Consider the following 18,204-nt stretch of genomic DNA (forward strand, 5'->3'; position numbering starts at 1 on the left):
TACTGAGGCTGGAAGACCTCTTCAGACCTTGAAGCAGAGTCCGTGATTGGACCCAATTTGATTCCATAAGAAAAATATAGAGACAAAGGTTAAAACAATCCTCTGCAGAAGAAAGAAAATGATTAGATTTTCTTATAAAGGAACTCTGTGGGGTGAGAGGGAGAAAGAAAGCTGTGAGTGATCTTCACTGGTGTGTCTAAAAGTGCCTGGGTGTCTTTGTTTGGCAGAAGAGGAAAAATCAACATAATGAGCCCAAACTGCCTTTGTGTCTCACTCTCTTCGTCTCTCTTCTCTCTCCACCCTCTGTCTCTTTCTCCCTCTCATCCCACAATTCTCAGACAGCTGCTTCTGTGCAGCCAAATTACCTGCTCCCTGGTCGCTTTTGGAAAGTGCGAAATAAATAAATGCTTTGTCTCTGAGGTATACAGTGTTTTTGGTTACACATATGAACTTTAAACTGAACTGCCTCCATTCAGAGTGTAGGTAACAGTGTTTGTCCACTACAAATCTGTCGTGTAGTTTTTCTGTCCAAAAACCCCCATCCATCACTCTGTGGCCCTATCTGTTACCACCATGTGATCCTTATGGCTCCAAATATCTGATTTACAAGTCGGCGAGATGGGTAATATTTCAACAGGCTGTCAGCAGACACACTGTTTAAATCACCGGTCTTATCTAGCCTGTGCTCTTTCTAATATTTTTCCTCAAATATTGCATTAGAGATACGTTATCCATCCCTGCACATTCATCTTCCACCTTTAGCTGAATGCGTGTCTGCATATGTACGAGCAGACAAAGATAAATGTTCAGCTGTGAGAGTGTGTGTCCGTGTGTGTTCTGACACATCACATCTCACATCTGCGACAGTGAGTATTTTCACCAATATTTGTCACATATTTCTTATGAGTGTTATCATTTACTTCTTTGCCAAAAACACAGACCTAGACCTACACAGGGGTAACTACAGTTGAAAATCTATGGTACATACATCTGTAAATGGTATCCATGGTCTGATTTATTGATCTCCATGCATATCATGGTTATTCTTCTGCCCAGTAAGACCTATTTTAACACCATAAGACACACATATTTTGCAGTAACATTTAAACACTAACATACACAACCCTGGATTCACACTTACACACATTGTACAATACTACATCCATCACCAGCGCTCGGCCTGACAGTTTTGTCAAAGTGAGCCGCAGGGGATAGGAGAATGGCATTGTGGGATTGAGTTCTCCCATCGGACGCTGCTCTGACAGGAGAGAAGAAAGGGGGCGAAGAGAAGAGAAAGGGGGGAAAGACGTGGGGAAAATTGGGGAATGTGCTCCACAACCCCAGCAAATGGAGAGAAACAGACAAGAAAGGGCTGAACTGCCATGAGTAGCCCATCAAAACCAGAAGCTCTCCTGCTGAAGCCTGTTTACTAAGACCGGCCTTGTGAAGGACAGACAAAGAGCATATTGCAGTCCTGGCAGCATGACCACATCGCACAGTAAAACGTACACATACACACAAACACAAACACAAAAGACCTCCTGAGTTTCTGCCAAACTGCGGCACATGAACCTAGGCCCTGGCTAGAAGGCACACAACAACAAATGTACTCAGTGACAAATACATGTAAGATGCATGCACACACACAAACACACACACACAAACACACACACTCACACACACACAGACACTTTTCGCCCCTTGAGAAGGCAGCTGGTGATGTATTAAAATTAGCCTCCAGTCCCTCAAAAACAAGAAAGATTGGTCCACAGTCAGCCTGAGATCTCTAATAAACACCTTCACCATGGTGCTGGGGACTGAGCCTGCTGCCATCCAGCCATGTGTGGGCTCCCATTTAAAACTGCCCACACTACACTTCATGTGGTGATTCTAGTCCCATCTCAGTGCTCCGAAAGAAGGCAACCAGCAGATGCAAAAAGGGGACTGTGAAAGTGAGAGTGAAAGAGGTAGAGAGACTTGCAGACATGGCTCCCCCAATTATAGACCAAAGATTGCCACTACATTCGCTTTACTCTTTGCCTGGCTCCTGACAAACCCTGTCGTGATTCCTTCAACTGGCACTCGTGTTTCTCCCTGACACTCTCTAGGCTCTAATTAGGCTTGTAAATAATTATTGCAATTAAAGCCTACAATTAGGAGGACTGAAGCACTGCCATTAGTTTCACAATAAATGTCATGAGCATTCTGCATAGGCACAGGGAGGAAACAGACAAATGCTGTGCCATTATAGAGGCAGACAGACAGTGAGAGTGAAAGAGACAGACAGAGAGGTGGGGAGGTGGAGGGGGGCTGTATGAAGGCAGTTGACATACTCACAGCTCTTAATTATAGAGCTGATTATTCTGGCAGGATGGCTCCTGGACGGTTCCTTTGGCTCACATTCACAAAGTGACAAAGTGTGCATGCACATATGCACACACATACACATTTACCAGCATACACAGCCGCTCATACAAAAGCATAAACTGTACATAAACCAACAGTGAGACTTAAGTTTTTCAGAATTCAGCACATAAACACAGCCACACAATATCACGCAGAGGCTTAAATTGGAACTTAATCAGAGATAAATAGCATGTTCCTAGATAATGAGAGTCTTTAAGCAAGTTCAAGGGCAGGTTTGCGATGCTATGTGATTTTAGTGATGATTTCTTGCCTAAAACTGGCCACATCTATTCAGTGTTTATTATATGTAATTAGTTGTCTTTGTAAATCATTTTTTCGCTCCCCGATTTAAACATGCATTTGTCTTGTGGAGAATTTTGGAAGAACTCCTCACAGAAGATTGCATTTGTAAATTTTAAATTCATATTTATTTTTTCATTCAGGAGTGACATTTATCCATGCAACAGTCAGTTGGCTAATGGCAAACTCTGGGAGACTGCAGGCAGACAGAAACAGAGGTGTCAGAGTCTCTAAGGATCAGGCATCCCTATTATCTCATATTATGTCAGAGGGCCAGTGAAAAATGCCTGCAGGGGGGTTGGGGTGGAGACACCTATGAGGTTTGAACTGGTGCTGAGAGATGTGCAGAAACACATGATCATAAAGACACAAACCTGCCATGGGGTCTCTCATATGGGGCTTGAAATTCATTAATTGGGAGACAATGTCACCTGAATCAGAGGTCAAGTGATGCAGCACTTGTTTAATGACAGCTGCATGGACTGGTAACACAGTCTGCTGACCGAGTCACCAAATTTACAGCTTGCGCAGGGGGCTACTTTGTAGAGAGCTCTGCTGCTATAACAGAGGGGCCTCGGTATGAGAGTGGGAGAGGGGGAAACAGGGGACGGATGGGGAAATGGGAGGTATGATGGGGGTTCAGGCCAGGGCACTGGTGTGCACAAGCTTCTATTAATTAACAGCTTGATGGGGGCTGGCAGGACGTGTGCTGCTATCAAATAATGAGGTTAGGATTGGCCAATGGTTCCAGGGCACAAAACCTGATTAACACTAATCCTGGCTTAAGTCAATTAACAATGCCTGCTCAGGGACTAATGCAAATGAGGTGCCTTTGTTAGGTGGGCTAGTGCACTGGGAGCAAACAGAGCTCAACATTCAGGCATGTAAAACATAGTTAGGACATATCTAAAAGGTGGGAGGACGTATATCGGTCATCTGGAGGACAAAATAGCTGACTCTCAGTGGTTACACAGATGGATGATACCAGAACAAGTTCAATGTAGGGGCATCTCTAAGTGGCCTGTTGAGTGACCTTTTCAGTTTGATGAACAGACTCATTCAACGTCTGACCTCCCAATGCTGAGAGGCAGCACATACAGATACAAATAAAGTGCACATGCATTAAACCAAACACATGGAGCATGTATGTCAACAGTCATGCATACAAACCTAACATGTCTGATGAAAGAAAGCACATCTGGAAAAAGTAGTTTGAACCACACAACTTTCAATTTAGTGGCTGCAGTGCCATATTATGGAAAATAATTTAACTGACAAACAAATCAGTAGTCAACAGACGCTGAGATTATTGCAGAATAGAGACAGAGTGAGTACATATGTGGTCAAAATTAATATCACGTCACAGGTTTAAGTATCTTGCCAACAGGATAGCAGCTGAAAATTAGCCATCTGGCAAACTGTGGCACAATTTCAGAAACATAGATTAATGTGAATTTTTCTTGTAAAGAAATAAAACGAAAATGAAAATACTAAATGGAATTTTAAAAAGCAAACAGGCAGTTAAAGACATCAAGCAGACAGTTAAAATAATACAGTAAATGCACACAAAAAATAAATATGAAACTGAAAGCATAAAACTACCATTAAACTGGAACAACTTGTAGTCAGGCAACTTTATTAACTTAAAACTTCAGTCACACACACACATACACACATCTACAGTTACGTACACAAACACTCGCGATTAAGGGAGCTTGACAAGTGGGACAGGGTTGAAAGTGGTTTCTTCAGAATGAAAAGCTAAATGGCATCATCAATAACACTGGATGTGTGTATTGACAGGGGAATTTATCCTAATTTGTCCAGGTGTCAATATCAAGTGCAGCTGTCAAGAAAGCAGCAAAGAATCTAAGCCCAAGGATCTCAGCTGCAGCTCCGGGCTCCTCTCACCAACTGCAGAGCACCTGAGTAAGGAAGCGGCCATGCGACTGATTTACTGGCCCTCACCACAACAGCTGCCAAACTGACCCTGCTGTTGCACTTACATCCCAGATAAAACATGATGGCCGATCTATCAAGGCCAGTGTCTGCTGTCTGACTGATAGCAGAATGCCCTGGAGATGTTTGTCTGTTGTTGGAGTTTGTCAAAAAACAGACGCTAGTAAGCTATGACCACAGTTCCACTCTTATGATCAGCCCCACTGAGGGCAGAATTGGATGTCCATATGTTGGCACATGGCATCACAGTTTTCTCATGCATGACAGGAAACATTTGTTCAGGTTGCTCTTTTCATATAAACAGTGGTGTAGAATTTATGGTTGCAGTCTATATATGGCACCTCAGGTTTTCTCAGTTGTACTATATATAACAAACCTCATTTGACCCCAGTAAAAGACCTACATTGGGTGCAACGTATCTTTTTAAACTCACATTCAAAAGGTAACCACAAATGCAACTGGGGATATTGGAAACACTCAGAAAATTATGAGAAAAAGATATTTTTACACCCTGTGGGACACAGAAAAGTACTTAACATTCAGGGGAAGCAGATGAGTATTCAGCATTGTGGTTTTTGAACTTCAATTGTGCTTTTAAAAAATGGGACTGCGGGAAAAGATATGAGTAAGAGTGAGATGACTGTGGGACTTCACAGACTTGCTAACTGAAATCAGCATATTTCACTGATCGCTCTCCTTCTGGAAGGCTGCCGCCTGATTGTCCTCCATGCTGCAATGGCGGGTAGTCAAGTTATTGGGACTCTTTGTCTAAGTGTCATTGACAGACAGATTGGTGAAAATGCAGAGATAAGGGTCAATGGTCAAACCCCTGGTTCATTTTCTGGCAGCTGCGAGCTAAGCAGACTGCCCTTAGGGCCGACACAGGGTCAAGGGACAGCAAGGCAACACTTGTTGGGTTAGTGGCACTGACACCCTTTTGTTACTTTGTCCTGAGAATAAGCTGACAGTGGAAAGTAGATATAAAGTGCTAAGAGTTTGACCCTATGCCCTTTTCACCCTGTTGTGTCCATTATTTTGGCCAGACTTTTTTCCTCCACATCAGATTATTGTTTCTCTGCCAAAAAAACAGTGGATTGCTTTGACTGAGTTGGGAGTGAGTAGTTGCCTCAAGTGAAGAGGTTTAAGAACTTTGGGAACTTGTTCATGAGTGATGGCACAGTGGCACATGAGATGGACAGATGGATTGGTGCAGCGTCAGCAGTAATGAGGGAAATGTACTGGACAGCCGGGGTGAACAGTGAGTGACTGAAAGAATGAGATCAGGGATACCAGTAGCCAAAACAAGTTTCCTCTGTAGATTGTCTGGACTCAGCCATAGCGATAGGAGCAGCTTGAAATAGAGTCATTGCTTCTTCGCTTTGAAAGAATACAGCAACAGCAGAGGTAATTTGGGCATCTGAATCACCTTCTAGGCGCTTTCCTTTGGAGGTTTTCTAGGCACATCCAAAAGGGAGAAGACTCTGGGTTAGACTCAGAACTTCCTGATGGGAGTACATATCTCATCTGGCTTTGGGAATCCCACAGGAGAAACTGAAAAAACGTTACTAGGCAGACAAACATCTATGATGTCCTGCTTAGTCTGATGTCATTACAATCATCCATCCATCTACTATGATGGATGGATGGATGGATGGATTATTGTGGCTATTGTGGCTCTAAGGGTCATGATACTTTTGCACTCTCCACTGTTGTAGAGACTTTGGGAGAGAGGAGTCACATATATTGAAGCAATATGCTCCATTCAGCCTTCCAAAAATGTGTTTTTTACCTAAACCATTTTATGTCTGTGTTTGAGTCTGACAAAAAGTAAACACTGTGGACTTGGGGAAACAAAAGGCTTTCTGCCAGCGTTGCTGCTAGTCTCTTTTTCATGTCTGCACACACCTACAATGCACAATGGAAAGCCTGGCTGTAAGCCATCGTGTGTTCCATGCCCATTAACACGTGAAATCAGTGTGTCATACACACCAAAGTCCCTCATAATAATGAGCCAGTAGCATGTCAGCTAATCTAAGGCTGGATGAGGTGTGAATGAATCCTATTTCCTCCTGTCTTGATAACCACTGAACCCATTTCCTCCCAATTTAACCCTACCAGCCAAACAAAGGTTCTGGGGGATAAGGTGAAGGGAGAAGGAAAAACAGAAAACTCTGAGGGCGGGAGGTGAGTGTTATTGGAGGGAGAAAAGGTTGTGAGTAGATGTCATAGAAAAAAAAGAAGTTTAAAAAAAGAAAAAAAGAAGAAAGAATTCATGCATGGATTTCAAATTTCACAGCTGAGCACCTGGAAGAAATTGCCAGGCTTGATAATCTGTGAGCTGTAATGTTGCTGTTCCATACATGACACTGGCTAAGGGAGGAAGGATGGCATACAAGGATTGGAGACTGAGAGGGTTTAATGTTTGCTAAAGAGCCAAAAGTGTAGTGGAGAGTGACAGCAGCACATGGCTGAGTGCCTCTATAGGGGGAGGACTGTGTGTCTGTCCATGAAAGACGAGTCTGTTTTACAAGCCAGCTCAGTATCCCTCAGTTGGTCATGCTAGCAGGAATTTCACACTTATCCTTATAAAGAGCTGGCAATTAGAGGGCCACTATTTCACTGGGAACACTATTAAGTCTGTTAAGGTCTATTATGCAGTCCCGTGTGCCACTGCCATAAAACATTGCAAAAACCATTGAGCTCTATTACAAAGTCAACACCTGCCCCTTTTCTTGGGATTTAATTACGACATGATAAAATGCAACCGCTTGTATTTTTTTCTGAGCATTTTCAGAGTTTTTTCTCTTTCTTTATGAAGGTGTGTTTTCAAAAACCTTTTCAGGCAGAACTAAGGCCACGCCACAGGTATCACTTCAAAACCCTTTCAGATGTTAAATCTTGATTGTTCCCCATGAATAATACATCATGGTCTGGTCTCTGTGTACTGGCCGCTGACCAAAGCAACCGCAATAATGCAGTCGCTGATTCTCAGCTGTGTGTGATGAGTGCTCGCCCTGCTGCTGAGCGGGAAGGGCCATAACAGCACAATGCACCACAAAGGAAATGAAAAGGACTCATACAAATGTTGATAATCCAGGCCCCATAAGACCCCATTTGATACTGGAGTAGCTGTCACCATTTATCCTATGATGCTGCATTGGGTTGATAACCCAACGACGAAAAGAATGAACGCTGCTTAGGGTCTCTATGGGCCACAGTGTCAGGCGTGCTTGAATGTCCCTCTTGGTTTGAACTCCCAAAATGCCGTACAGTAAACACAAATATACACAGACATGGTCACTGTGTTTAAAAAACCAGCTGAGGCTTATTTGCATTCTCAGGCCTACACGTCCCGATAAAATAAACACGGGGAGGAGGCAGAAACAGAGGGGTGAGTAATGAATGAGAGAAAGACAGGGAAAGAGTGAGACAGGCTGCAGGCGCTGGGGACGAGTCCAGGCCAAACGCTCATGCAGATGCAACACGCTGAATTTGCATGAGCTGGCAAAAGCACAAGTGGATTAGCTCTGCTCCAGCTGCCATTCATACATGAATACTCTTTCTACCTGTTTGATTAGAGCATCTGTTGGAATTGTTGTGGCACTGGAGTATTACTGTAGACACAGTTTATCTGGCTGTATGTAAAGTATGACCTAATAAAGTATAAAGCATCCTCCATGTGAAACTTGCAGGCGTTAGTAATACATAGCCATGTGTGCTTTGTTACAGCAGTGGAAGATGTGGTATGCAGTTTGAAATCTACAGCGTTTGATGCAATATTAAGTGCAGCGAGGTGTTTCAGGACTGTAAGACATTTCAGGGGGCATTTCATATGACGCAGTCGGAGGAAAAGACAGAAAAAGAGGTGAGGGAAAAAGTCGAAGATGTGTCTAGGAGGCAGCTCAGCCGAATCGCCCAAAACAGCTATGACCTTTTTCGCTTCATCACTGTGTTTGCCGGTGGCACTGCTACTCAGCCGAGTACCAAAATCGCTGGATTATCGGTCTAAATATAGAGGCAGCCGTGCACACACACACACTCAGGCAACATGACTCAAACATGTGATCTGGCAGGAATCCATAGAATAGATCTGCACAATCACAGGATGTACAAGGACAATGGGAAGACGCAAAGCTCAAAGCGTGAGTCCTGTGAAAATCCAAAATGATGCAACCAGCATGTCTAGAGGTTTTTCAATAGATGCACAATAGTGGATATACGTAGATTCCTTAGGATAAATCTCGAGATGAAAATCTGCTGTTATGTATTTCAGGTCTGTCAGTAATGATACAGCACCCTACAGAAGGGCGCACACACACACACACACACACACACACACACACACACACACACACACACACACACACACACACACACACACACACACACACACACACACACACACACACACACACACACACACACACACACACACACACACACACACACACGCTGCTCATGGAGAAGAGAGAGTCAGTGAGCCAGGTCTTTTCATCAGTTCCACTGCACTGCCTCGCATTGGGCCAATCTCACCACATCATTAATATGGTGAATGCTATTGTCATTACACCTACAAAACAAAAGCACAGTTTAACATGGCAGCACCATGGATCAAATATGAAAGAGGGAGCTATTGAATATGCCTGGAGGTGAATGAATGATGGTGTGTTGTGGGAGAAAGAAACAAATGAGAACAATATAAAGCAGAGAGTTCACTGAAAAAGAAGTACTTGAGGAAGTTTGTGAATATGTAAGTCAGACTCGAGAAGATCTATACATATGCAATAGGTGTCATCTATCTATATATGTGTGTGTGTGTGTGTGTGAATGAGAGAAAGGGGCTAGATTAAAAGCCTCCAAAAGCCTTATAGACTCTATTAAAATACTGAATGCAAGACTGGAGTCAGTGCATTATGTCCGTAGCTATGCAAATGAATACTAAAGGAAGCCTGTGCTTTGTGTTTCCCTGTGGGTGCGTCTCTGCCTGTTTGTGTTTCCAAAGGCATTGCACATCCCACAATTCTCAGCCACAACACACACAGACAGGTGTGAGGACAGGAGACAGTCAGAGCCCAGATTCTGGAGCACGGCCTCACTGAGCAAATACTACTCTCTCTCAATTTCTGTCTGTCTTACCCTCCTCTCATTCAATGTCTGCCTCTCTCTCGCTCTCTCTGTTCTCTCTCTTTCCCACTGTGCCAAACACAGAGGACTGCTTTGTTATTCAGAGTAGGAAATGCAACTGAAGCCAAATCTGCCTTGGTTTCTGTTTGATATCATCCCTCCTTTGTTCTTGCCGTCTCCCATCACCAAGTGCTTGGCCTCAGACGGCAGAGTCAGACACAAGGGAGCACGTAGAGCTTAGGCAAGATATATCTCCCCATGTCCTGGATGTGTGACTTCAAGTGTGGCTCGAGGTGACATTTAAGCTTATGATGAGATAAAGGTCAAATAGATTGTTTTCCACTGAATGCTAGTGCGAAAGAGTTGCGTTTGAAGGTGGCTGCTGTGTGTTGTACAGTGGAGAGCTCATAGACTCTTGGAAAGTACACTCTGTTACCCAATATCATACAATGTTAATACAGTCCTCTGAGCAGAAAGAGGTTAGGCTAGAATACATTCAATATGAAGCGCATTAGAAAGCGAATTTAACATTATTAAAACGGGGGAGTTTGCAAATACACATTTTTTTGGAATACAGCTTTGAGAGAACATTAATCATATGAAACAACTAAATGTTTTAACTACCCAAAACCACTTATCAAAATACTGTTTCTTTGACTGAAGCTGACAAATTTCTAGAAAAAAAAGGCTGACTGAGTATCTGGCCACACTGACTTCCAGTCCAGATGCTCTCTCAGGTGTGACTATCAAGTGGGATCCTTGAACATGCAGAGGCAACATCCCCAAAGTGGCTGAACATGTCTCACTATGTGTGTGTCTGTCTGCTTCAATCCTCCCCAACCCCTGGAGAGAAAGACTCAAGAGTCTACACGCTGAATACTAATAATATTCACCAACATCACTTCTCATTCAGATGACTAGCAGTTATGAGCTCAACATCAAAAGCTTGTTTCATCTGTGGAATAAGTGGGAATAAAGGATTTAGTAAATATGGGAAAGAGACTTTAGATTCAGTACAAACTCTTCTTCACTTGTGGATTCTGTGCCATGCCTTGCTACAGAGTCATCAGTTCACCATCAAATGCATGCACTTGTATTGTGTTTGTGCATGAAATTAACATATTTCTATTGGTATCCTGGAGATATCCAGAAAGATACAATTAAATTGAGGTGGTGCAATAAAATATTTCGGTACATGTACTGAATAAATATTAATAAAGAGGGATTTGAAACTGTAAATAATTCGGCCCTCGCTGTAGTAAGCCTGAGAATCTCAGCAGTAATGCTGGTTGAAGTTAGGGAATGCACAATATTGGATTTGTGCAAATACTTGATATGCCAATATTTTCCAACTCAATTCGACAATTGCTGATACAGATATATGTACATATTTTTTCCACCTAATTGCAAAGAGCAGCAGGTCTCTTTTGCAATAGAATTTACACATTATTGTGCCTAAAGACATAAAAATACACTTTTCAACTGCACATAGTCCCTCAACAAATAAGAACACTATTTCAACTTGGATGTAAAACATAACATTTAAATTGATGAGACATTTTCAAACAAAACTGTCAATCATTAGCTTGACAAGCAATTATTTGCATGTCAAAGTTCATTTTGGGTCATTTGTGAATTCCATATGTAACTCTCTGAACCACAAAACCCACCTACAGGCTTGAAAGGTGTATTATATTTTAAGAAACTGCCAACATTCCACCGTTTATCAGAGCCAGAAGCTGCAAAAACAGAAAGAGTTCTTGTGAACTAATACTCTGTGATGCGATGTGCCAAATCTAGCTTAAAATCATGATAATTAATCGTTTAAAAGAATCATGAAAATAGACCATTTGCTTTCTTCAGATTCTCTGAAAAAATAACAAAATCTGTGCTCCTTAAAGCAACTGAGAAGCCACTAATGACTCAACTGTGATTAACAGTTACTTGAGAAAAATTTGGGGATTTTTTTTGGTTGAAATGGGCTTGAGTGCAGACTGTGTTGTTGTTTACACCAAGCAGGTAAAAAAAAGCACTGAATTCATTTTTAAAATGATGCAGTAAAACATCTTTAGTATTTAGTAAACTTTGTTGATGAGTATTGGCAACAGCTGTGGGCACTTGTACATGAATACTTGCACATAAATATGGAATATTTATTTGCAAAACAAATAAAGAAATGAAACAATTTTTATTTTTTCATATGATTTATAGCACCGTGACTTTCTTATAATAAAAGAGAATTTTGAGTTCTCTCTACTTCTAGCCATGGCTGCGCTGTTTCAGTACTGGTGCTGGACTTAATATTGCAGTGAAAAATGAGGCCACAGTAAGTAAAAATGTGACAGAGTGGAGTTCAGAGGGTGAAAGCCTTTATCAGCCGTTACTAATGGCGACACCAGTATCCTTGAGAATACTTGAAGTACTGAGCTACTACTTGTGAAGGGATTTGACATAGTTTTATTTTTATCCTCACAGCAAGTCACTGTTTGACTAAAACTGAGCAAATTTACAAATGTTTATTTGTTCTGTTTTTCAGAGGGGAATAAAACAACTCACATAGGCAGCGCGGGGATTGTGTTAGTCATGTGCCGAAAGGGAAAAAAAGCAACTGTAGGCTGTAGTAAACCTGTTTTCCTCCCTTTGCAATGGACACTGTTGTCTAAATAACTCCTTCACACCACATCCACCCACCAAGGTTCCTAAACCTGTGAGCTCTGGCTAGCCAGTTGTTGAGTGTGTTAAAAGAAAAGATAAGAAGAGAGGACGGCAATCTATCACTTCACGCTGACAGCCTCGCACGTTGTCTGTCTCTGGGGCTGCTGCGCTGCCACGCTCCCCTGCAGCTGCTCCTCCTCTCCTGTCACTTCTCCTCCTCTTGTCAACTCTTTTCTACCTTCCTCTCCCTTCATCTCCTCACCTCCTCTCTGTCCTTGCGTCCCCTTCCACCCTCGTCTGCCCTCACCTCCTCTGCCTGCTTAGTATGTCGGTTGCATTGATGCCACCCGCTTGCCTCCCACCCGCCTCGCAACGCTGTGTCACTTCATTAGGAGTGCAAAAGGATGACCTTGCACTCCGTGTCTTCCTTTTTTTTTCTCTCCCAGTGTCTCGCGTTACACTGTCTAAGTCATGCACTCCTCCAGCTGTCCCTCCTTCCCTCATCACTCTTCCTCTCATGCTCAGCCAGTCAGACAACCAACCAGCAAGTGCCCTTCATTTCTTTCTCTCCTTCTCATTCTATCTTATCTTTTTCTCGTCTCTCCATTTCTTTCTCTGTCCCTGCCCTCATTGTTCTCCTTCATTATCAAACGCTGTCACGCTGTCCCCCGCTGTGCCACCCAGGTTATTTATAGCTAACAGTAGGTGGTGGATGTGCTGATGTTGAGAGGTGGGCCATCTCATGCCCTGCTGGAGCACACGCACATCTACACTGTTTTCCCTGACATTTAAACTTATACATATACACACACAGCGACACACATGAACCATCCATTCTCCTGTATGGGCTCTTGCATGATTAGGAAACCACAGCTGTGTGAGGACGCGTCTCTCCAGCACCTACCTGTCTCTCAGACATTACGTAGAGGTAGTTGCGGTCGAGAGAGAAGGCCATATCTCGTAGGATGGGGCTGCCGTCCTTGATAACCGATATTGTTTCATACTGGACACCACCGTGAGGAGGCCCATCGACACGAATCTGAGGAAAAAAAACACAAGGCAAACAGGTCTGTGAGTGCTATTTATATCAGTATGACAGGAAAACGGATAAAAAATGATTGACAGGAATGACAGACAGGGTCAAATAACATTTGCAAACAATCAGCTACACAGAGATTCAGATAGATGGAGATTCTTCATTAGGACTGTGCGGATTGCAAATGACAGAAGAGTGATTAAATACATTTCAGCGGCGAAAAACAAGTTGCAGGCTGTAGATTACATGGTATGAGGTAAATGTCAGTCCTCTGTGATTATTTGTAGGATGGGGTTACAAAAACTGTGAGGAATTATTCACTGATATTATTAGACCTTCGTGAAACCTTAGTTCTGTTTTCCTTTCCTCTTTCTCCTGATGAATGATGTAATTCCCTCAGTAAAGCTTAGAAGTGGAGGCCAGGACCACCTAACTACAAAAACACTGGAAAAGCATTCTAATGACTTATATGAGACACGTGACCCCGCCTGACACAAATAGGCCAAATTCTGGCTCTGTTTCTTCCTCATTTATCAGATCCTGTCCGCCAAATATATAAACAGGACAGCAAGTCCTGAGGAGCAGCATGGGCTTCCTAAAGGCGAGGGATGTCACATGTCACGAAGCCCTCCTCCAACCATGAAAGCTGATGGCTCTATCATCTGTCCATTCCCATCTGACTCTCTCCACCCAAACATTCATCTATCTATTCAGACAGTGACAGCACCAAAGAGCAGCCAGGCTCTCTATAAAACATCACAGAGGGGAAAGTCAAGGTCATATGTCTGTCAAAAGAAAATCTACTGGGAGGGTGGGAGGGTGGGAGGGTATGTCGGTAAATGTGTGCACACACGAGGCGTTTATGTGTACGTGTGTGTGAATGTGTGTCAAACTGTTGGATGGTCAAGTAGGAGAAACGTGATATAAGTTCACACAAAGCCCCTTGAGCTTTCCCTTCAAAGCTTGAGGGTTAGCTGGGTACACGACAGCAGACACCACACAGCTCAAAGTGGCTGGGCCTTCCACGGCTGACCTACATCTGACCTTGGCAGACTAATCCAAACAGTGAAAACAGGACATATGTGAAAACCATATGTAGGAGGAGAAAGGCAGGATGTGGGGGCCGTGCCAGTCTTCATCTGGTTACTGACACTGCAGTGTGGAGGGAGACCTCAGCAAATATGCTCATCCATAAAGCATGTCGGCGCATGGCCAGACCAGCGCTGTTCTGTTCACTGCTGTGTCAGTGTGTGTGTGTGCGCGCGAGTGCGTTTGTGTGTGTGTGTGTGTGTGTGTGTGTGTGTATGTGTGTGTGTGTGTGTGTGTGTGTGTGTGTGTGTGTGTGCACCCGTAGGAGAAGTCTGTCATGCTGTGATATGTGTCCTAGCAGGCTGCCACTAGGGATCACAAGATAACCTGACCTTCCCACTGCAGGCCTGCAGTTCATCTGAATTAGATCGTTATCACACAGTGTCTCACCACTGTCCAGGGGCCTCTAAATTCACATTTGGCTAGAAACACGCTCACACATCCAGCTGTCTTTGAGTGAGTCAGGAACAAAACCTCTACTCTCCAGTCATGGATATAACACTTTGCGATATAACCGCTATCATACCAGGCATAGCAATTACTACACTTCCTGTCCTGTTCAGCAAACATATTGAAAGAGGAATGCAGGAATGTGTACAAAGAGATAAATAATAAATGCCCCTCTCTTTTATCCACCAATACTCTGTCTTTTTTTGCTTCTTTTGTATATACTTTTTTTTCTTCCAACAGCTTAGGCTTATGGCTCACACAAAGAAAATAGAATCACCATTACTGACACTCAAACCCTCTTACCGCCCCACTGTGTACACAAACACACCCACATCCACTTGCTTTACACATTAAAAAGCAGTTTTGCTATAGTAGCTGTAAATCTTGCAAAGAGTGTCACATTCACACATATGGAGATGCACACATACACACCCACAGCATGATAAGAAAGTGAAAAAATGAGCGCATTTGTGTGAAGTGGGTTAGGTAAATGTGAAGTACTTCACAGGGCAGGCTCAACTCTGGGTGGGCGAATGAGACAAAAAAATAAAAAGCCTGGGCATATAAATGGAGGCACCAGTGCTTAGTGGACCAAAAATAATTCTGTCAAAAACTCCCGCTCTTTACACACACCCACACTACTATTCCACCAGTCTACAGTATCTAGCACCTGAGTAAGCAACTCTCAAGCCCAAAACATCCATTTCCTCGGCATCACTTTACTTCAACATTTGGCCTCCTCTCTCAGGTACTTAAACCTATCCCATCTTTGCCCTTTTTGACCCTGCATTATTTATCAACCTGGGTAAGAAGACTGCAAACTGGCTGGATTCATACCCTCAAGGCCCTCTGACAATATTACTGCCCCTCTATTTTAGGAGAACCCATCCACTGAAACAACCCCCAGTGCCCAAGAGATCTGTCCTTTGGTATGGCCTGGTCTATCACAGTCCCCGATTTCAACACCACAGCCATTAGTGAGACTCTCTCTATCACCAACGTCGGAGAGCTGCAACTGAGTAAAGTGAGGAAGGGGAAAAAAGGTGAAGATGGATGAGAGCATTGAAAAACAGTCTACATGGACCTCAGGGGCACCATGGGCTGTACTTAATATTTGTTAAAAAAGAAAAAGAAGAAAAAGAGGAAAACCAGAGCTGTCTTGAATGGCAAAAAATTATGATCAGAAACTGGTGTTCACACGTTTCATAATACTCATGAGACATTTAATGTCCTTCACGTCCAAACATAAATCTAAACGTACAAACACAGAGGGATGAAGAAAGACGCCTGGATAACTAAACATATAAATAACTTTCCCCTGGCATCACAGAGTAGGAGGACTTCGCAGCAAATCCTGGAGCACACACAGGGCTGCCGTATTTGGTTAGAGAATATAAAATTCACTTTTTCAAAAGCAAATGCCATCACAAAGTGGTTGAAACCACACCATGTACAAAACACAGTAAAGTACTGTTAGTGTTTATTAATTATAAATTTGATTATGTTTCTTGAATTAAATGCTATGCTTCTTTGTTCAAACAACCAAACTAAACGCTGGTTTTATGCTTGTGATGACGAGGTCCACCTTTGTCATAGTGACCATGGCATCACCTTTGATTGTTGTGAAGCCTAATGTTTGATATTTGGTCTCCATCTGGCTCTTTTGAAACCAGATGCAACAAGTCAGGGGTGTACCAGACTGGGAATCTTATATTACCTGTTAATCACTAGGTAGCCTTCCTCTAAAACATAACTGCTTTAATATCTATTTTACTTTAAATGGCACCACAATTTAGAAAATGCACACCATGCTTTAATGAAAGAGATGTCGAACTAATGATTAAAACCATGAATTAATTGAAAAAATGTTTATTGAGGTAACAAATAAAGTAAGAATATGGTCATTTTCTTATAGACCACTATAAAATCGGACTTATTTTCGCCCCCTGCTGGTTGTAAGAAGGAATGTAGGTTCAAGGAACTTTGGCCCAACTTTTCAGACCTGAAGGTTTATAATTAAACTGAGAAAGAGGAATTCGTTTTGGCTTTGGTATTTTCTTTATTACAAATTCTTTTTAATGACATGATTGGTTTTCTTAGCAAGTTGGAGAGAGATATTTAGTCTCGTTTCTACTAATGTTTACCTGTACAAATACAGTTTGCCCTGACCTGGTTTAGGTGTGAGCGAAAAAACACACCTGAGATAAAAGGATAAGATTGGAGGACAAAAGAGGGAACATGAGGTTGCCTTTATTTTATACTGTGTGGAGAACAGTTGCACAGTGTAATATGTTTTTTGTTTTTTTCATTTATAGCGTCTCAGTCTGCCTACTTTCTTGACACTCAGACTTTAATCAGACTACTGCACCGCTACCATGTTTTACTGTAGACCGCAATGTGTTGTATGACAATGAAATGAATGTGTTGTTGTAAACAGACTAAAAATTTTATGTCTTCCATTGTTGACCTGAATACTTCTTGGTGCATTTTGCACTTTTGAACCCAGTGGGTAGCTATGGCAACCAAATGATGGAGCGTTTGATGTAACACCTTATTGTTGAGAACAATGCAAGTGGAGTCCCAAAGCTCAAAATAAGATGTTTGTTGTATTTTTTTTTTAATTTTCATATGAATAAACTTAACATGATGCTAAGCATTCATTTATAGATACACATTTTAAAACATCACCGAAGCTTTATTTATTTTGAAGATGTAAGGATTTTTAAAGCCCAGGAGAGAGGCGAAAGTTCCCAATATACCACATCCTGCAAAAACAAAGGGATTAAAAACGTTCCTTTGTTTTTTATGTGCAAACTTGTTGTTGCAGCACCTAGTTAGACTTAAGCGAGCGAGAGGCTGGGGGTGTTTGGCCAGCAGCAAAACCATGGCAGAGGCATCAGAGGCCTCCCCTCGTGGCTGCAAGGGCCAGTGCCAGTAGGGTGCATTTGATCAGACCATGTAAGCACCCTGGAAAAACGTTTGAAGACTGACCAAACTCCAATTCAAATTGCCCTTCTCCCTCTTTTTTTTTCTACCTCTCCCTCTCTTGGTCTCACTGTGCCAGACACCGGATCCCCAACCGTGAGAGTCTGTGTGAAGCAATTTGCTTGAGTGAAAAGTGCTGAATAAATCCTGGGTAAAAGTGCTTCAAATGTGTGTTTGCAGTGCATTGTGGATGCTGCTGC

At 42.6% G+C, this 18,204-nt stretch overlaps 1 protein-coding gene across 3 annotated transcripts in view; it reads right to left on the bottom strand.

The window, feature by feature from the left end:
- The window catches only part of plxna2 (plexin A2), a 173,157-nt gene that overhangs the window by 85,971 nt on the left and 68,982 nt on the right, over nt 1-18,204 (bottom strand). For all 3 annotated transcript variants that reach the window (XM_035958021.2, XM_023293175.3, XM_035958066.2), the window contains exon 4: nt 13,349-13,483. In XM_035958021.2, the coding sequence (XP_035813914.1) occupies nt 13,349-13,483 (135 nt within the window). The remainder of the gene's footprint in view (nt 1-13,348; nt 13,484-18,204) is intronic.

Source organism: Amphiprion ocellaris, chromosome 8, assembly GCF_022539595.1.
Source record: "Amphiprion ocellaris isolate individual 3 ecotype Okinawa chromosome 8, ASM2253959v1, whole genome shotgun sequence".
NCBI lineage: Eukaryota > Metazoa > Chordata > Actinopteri > Pomacentridae > Amphiprion > Amphiprion ocellaris.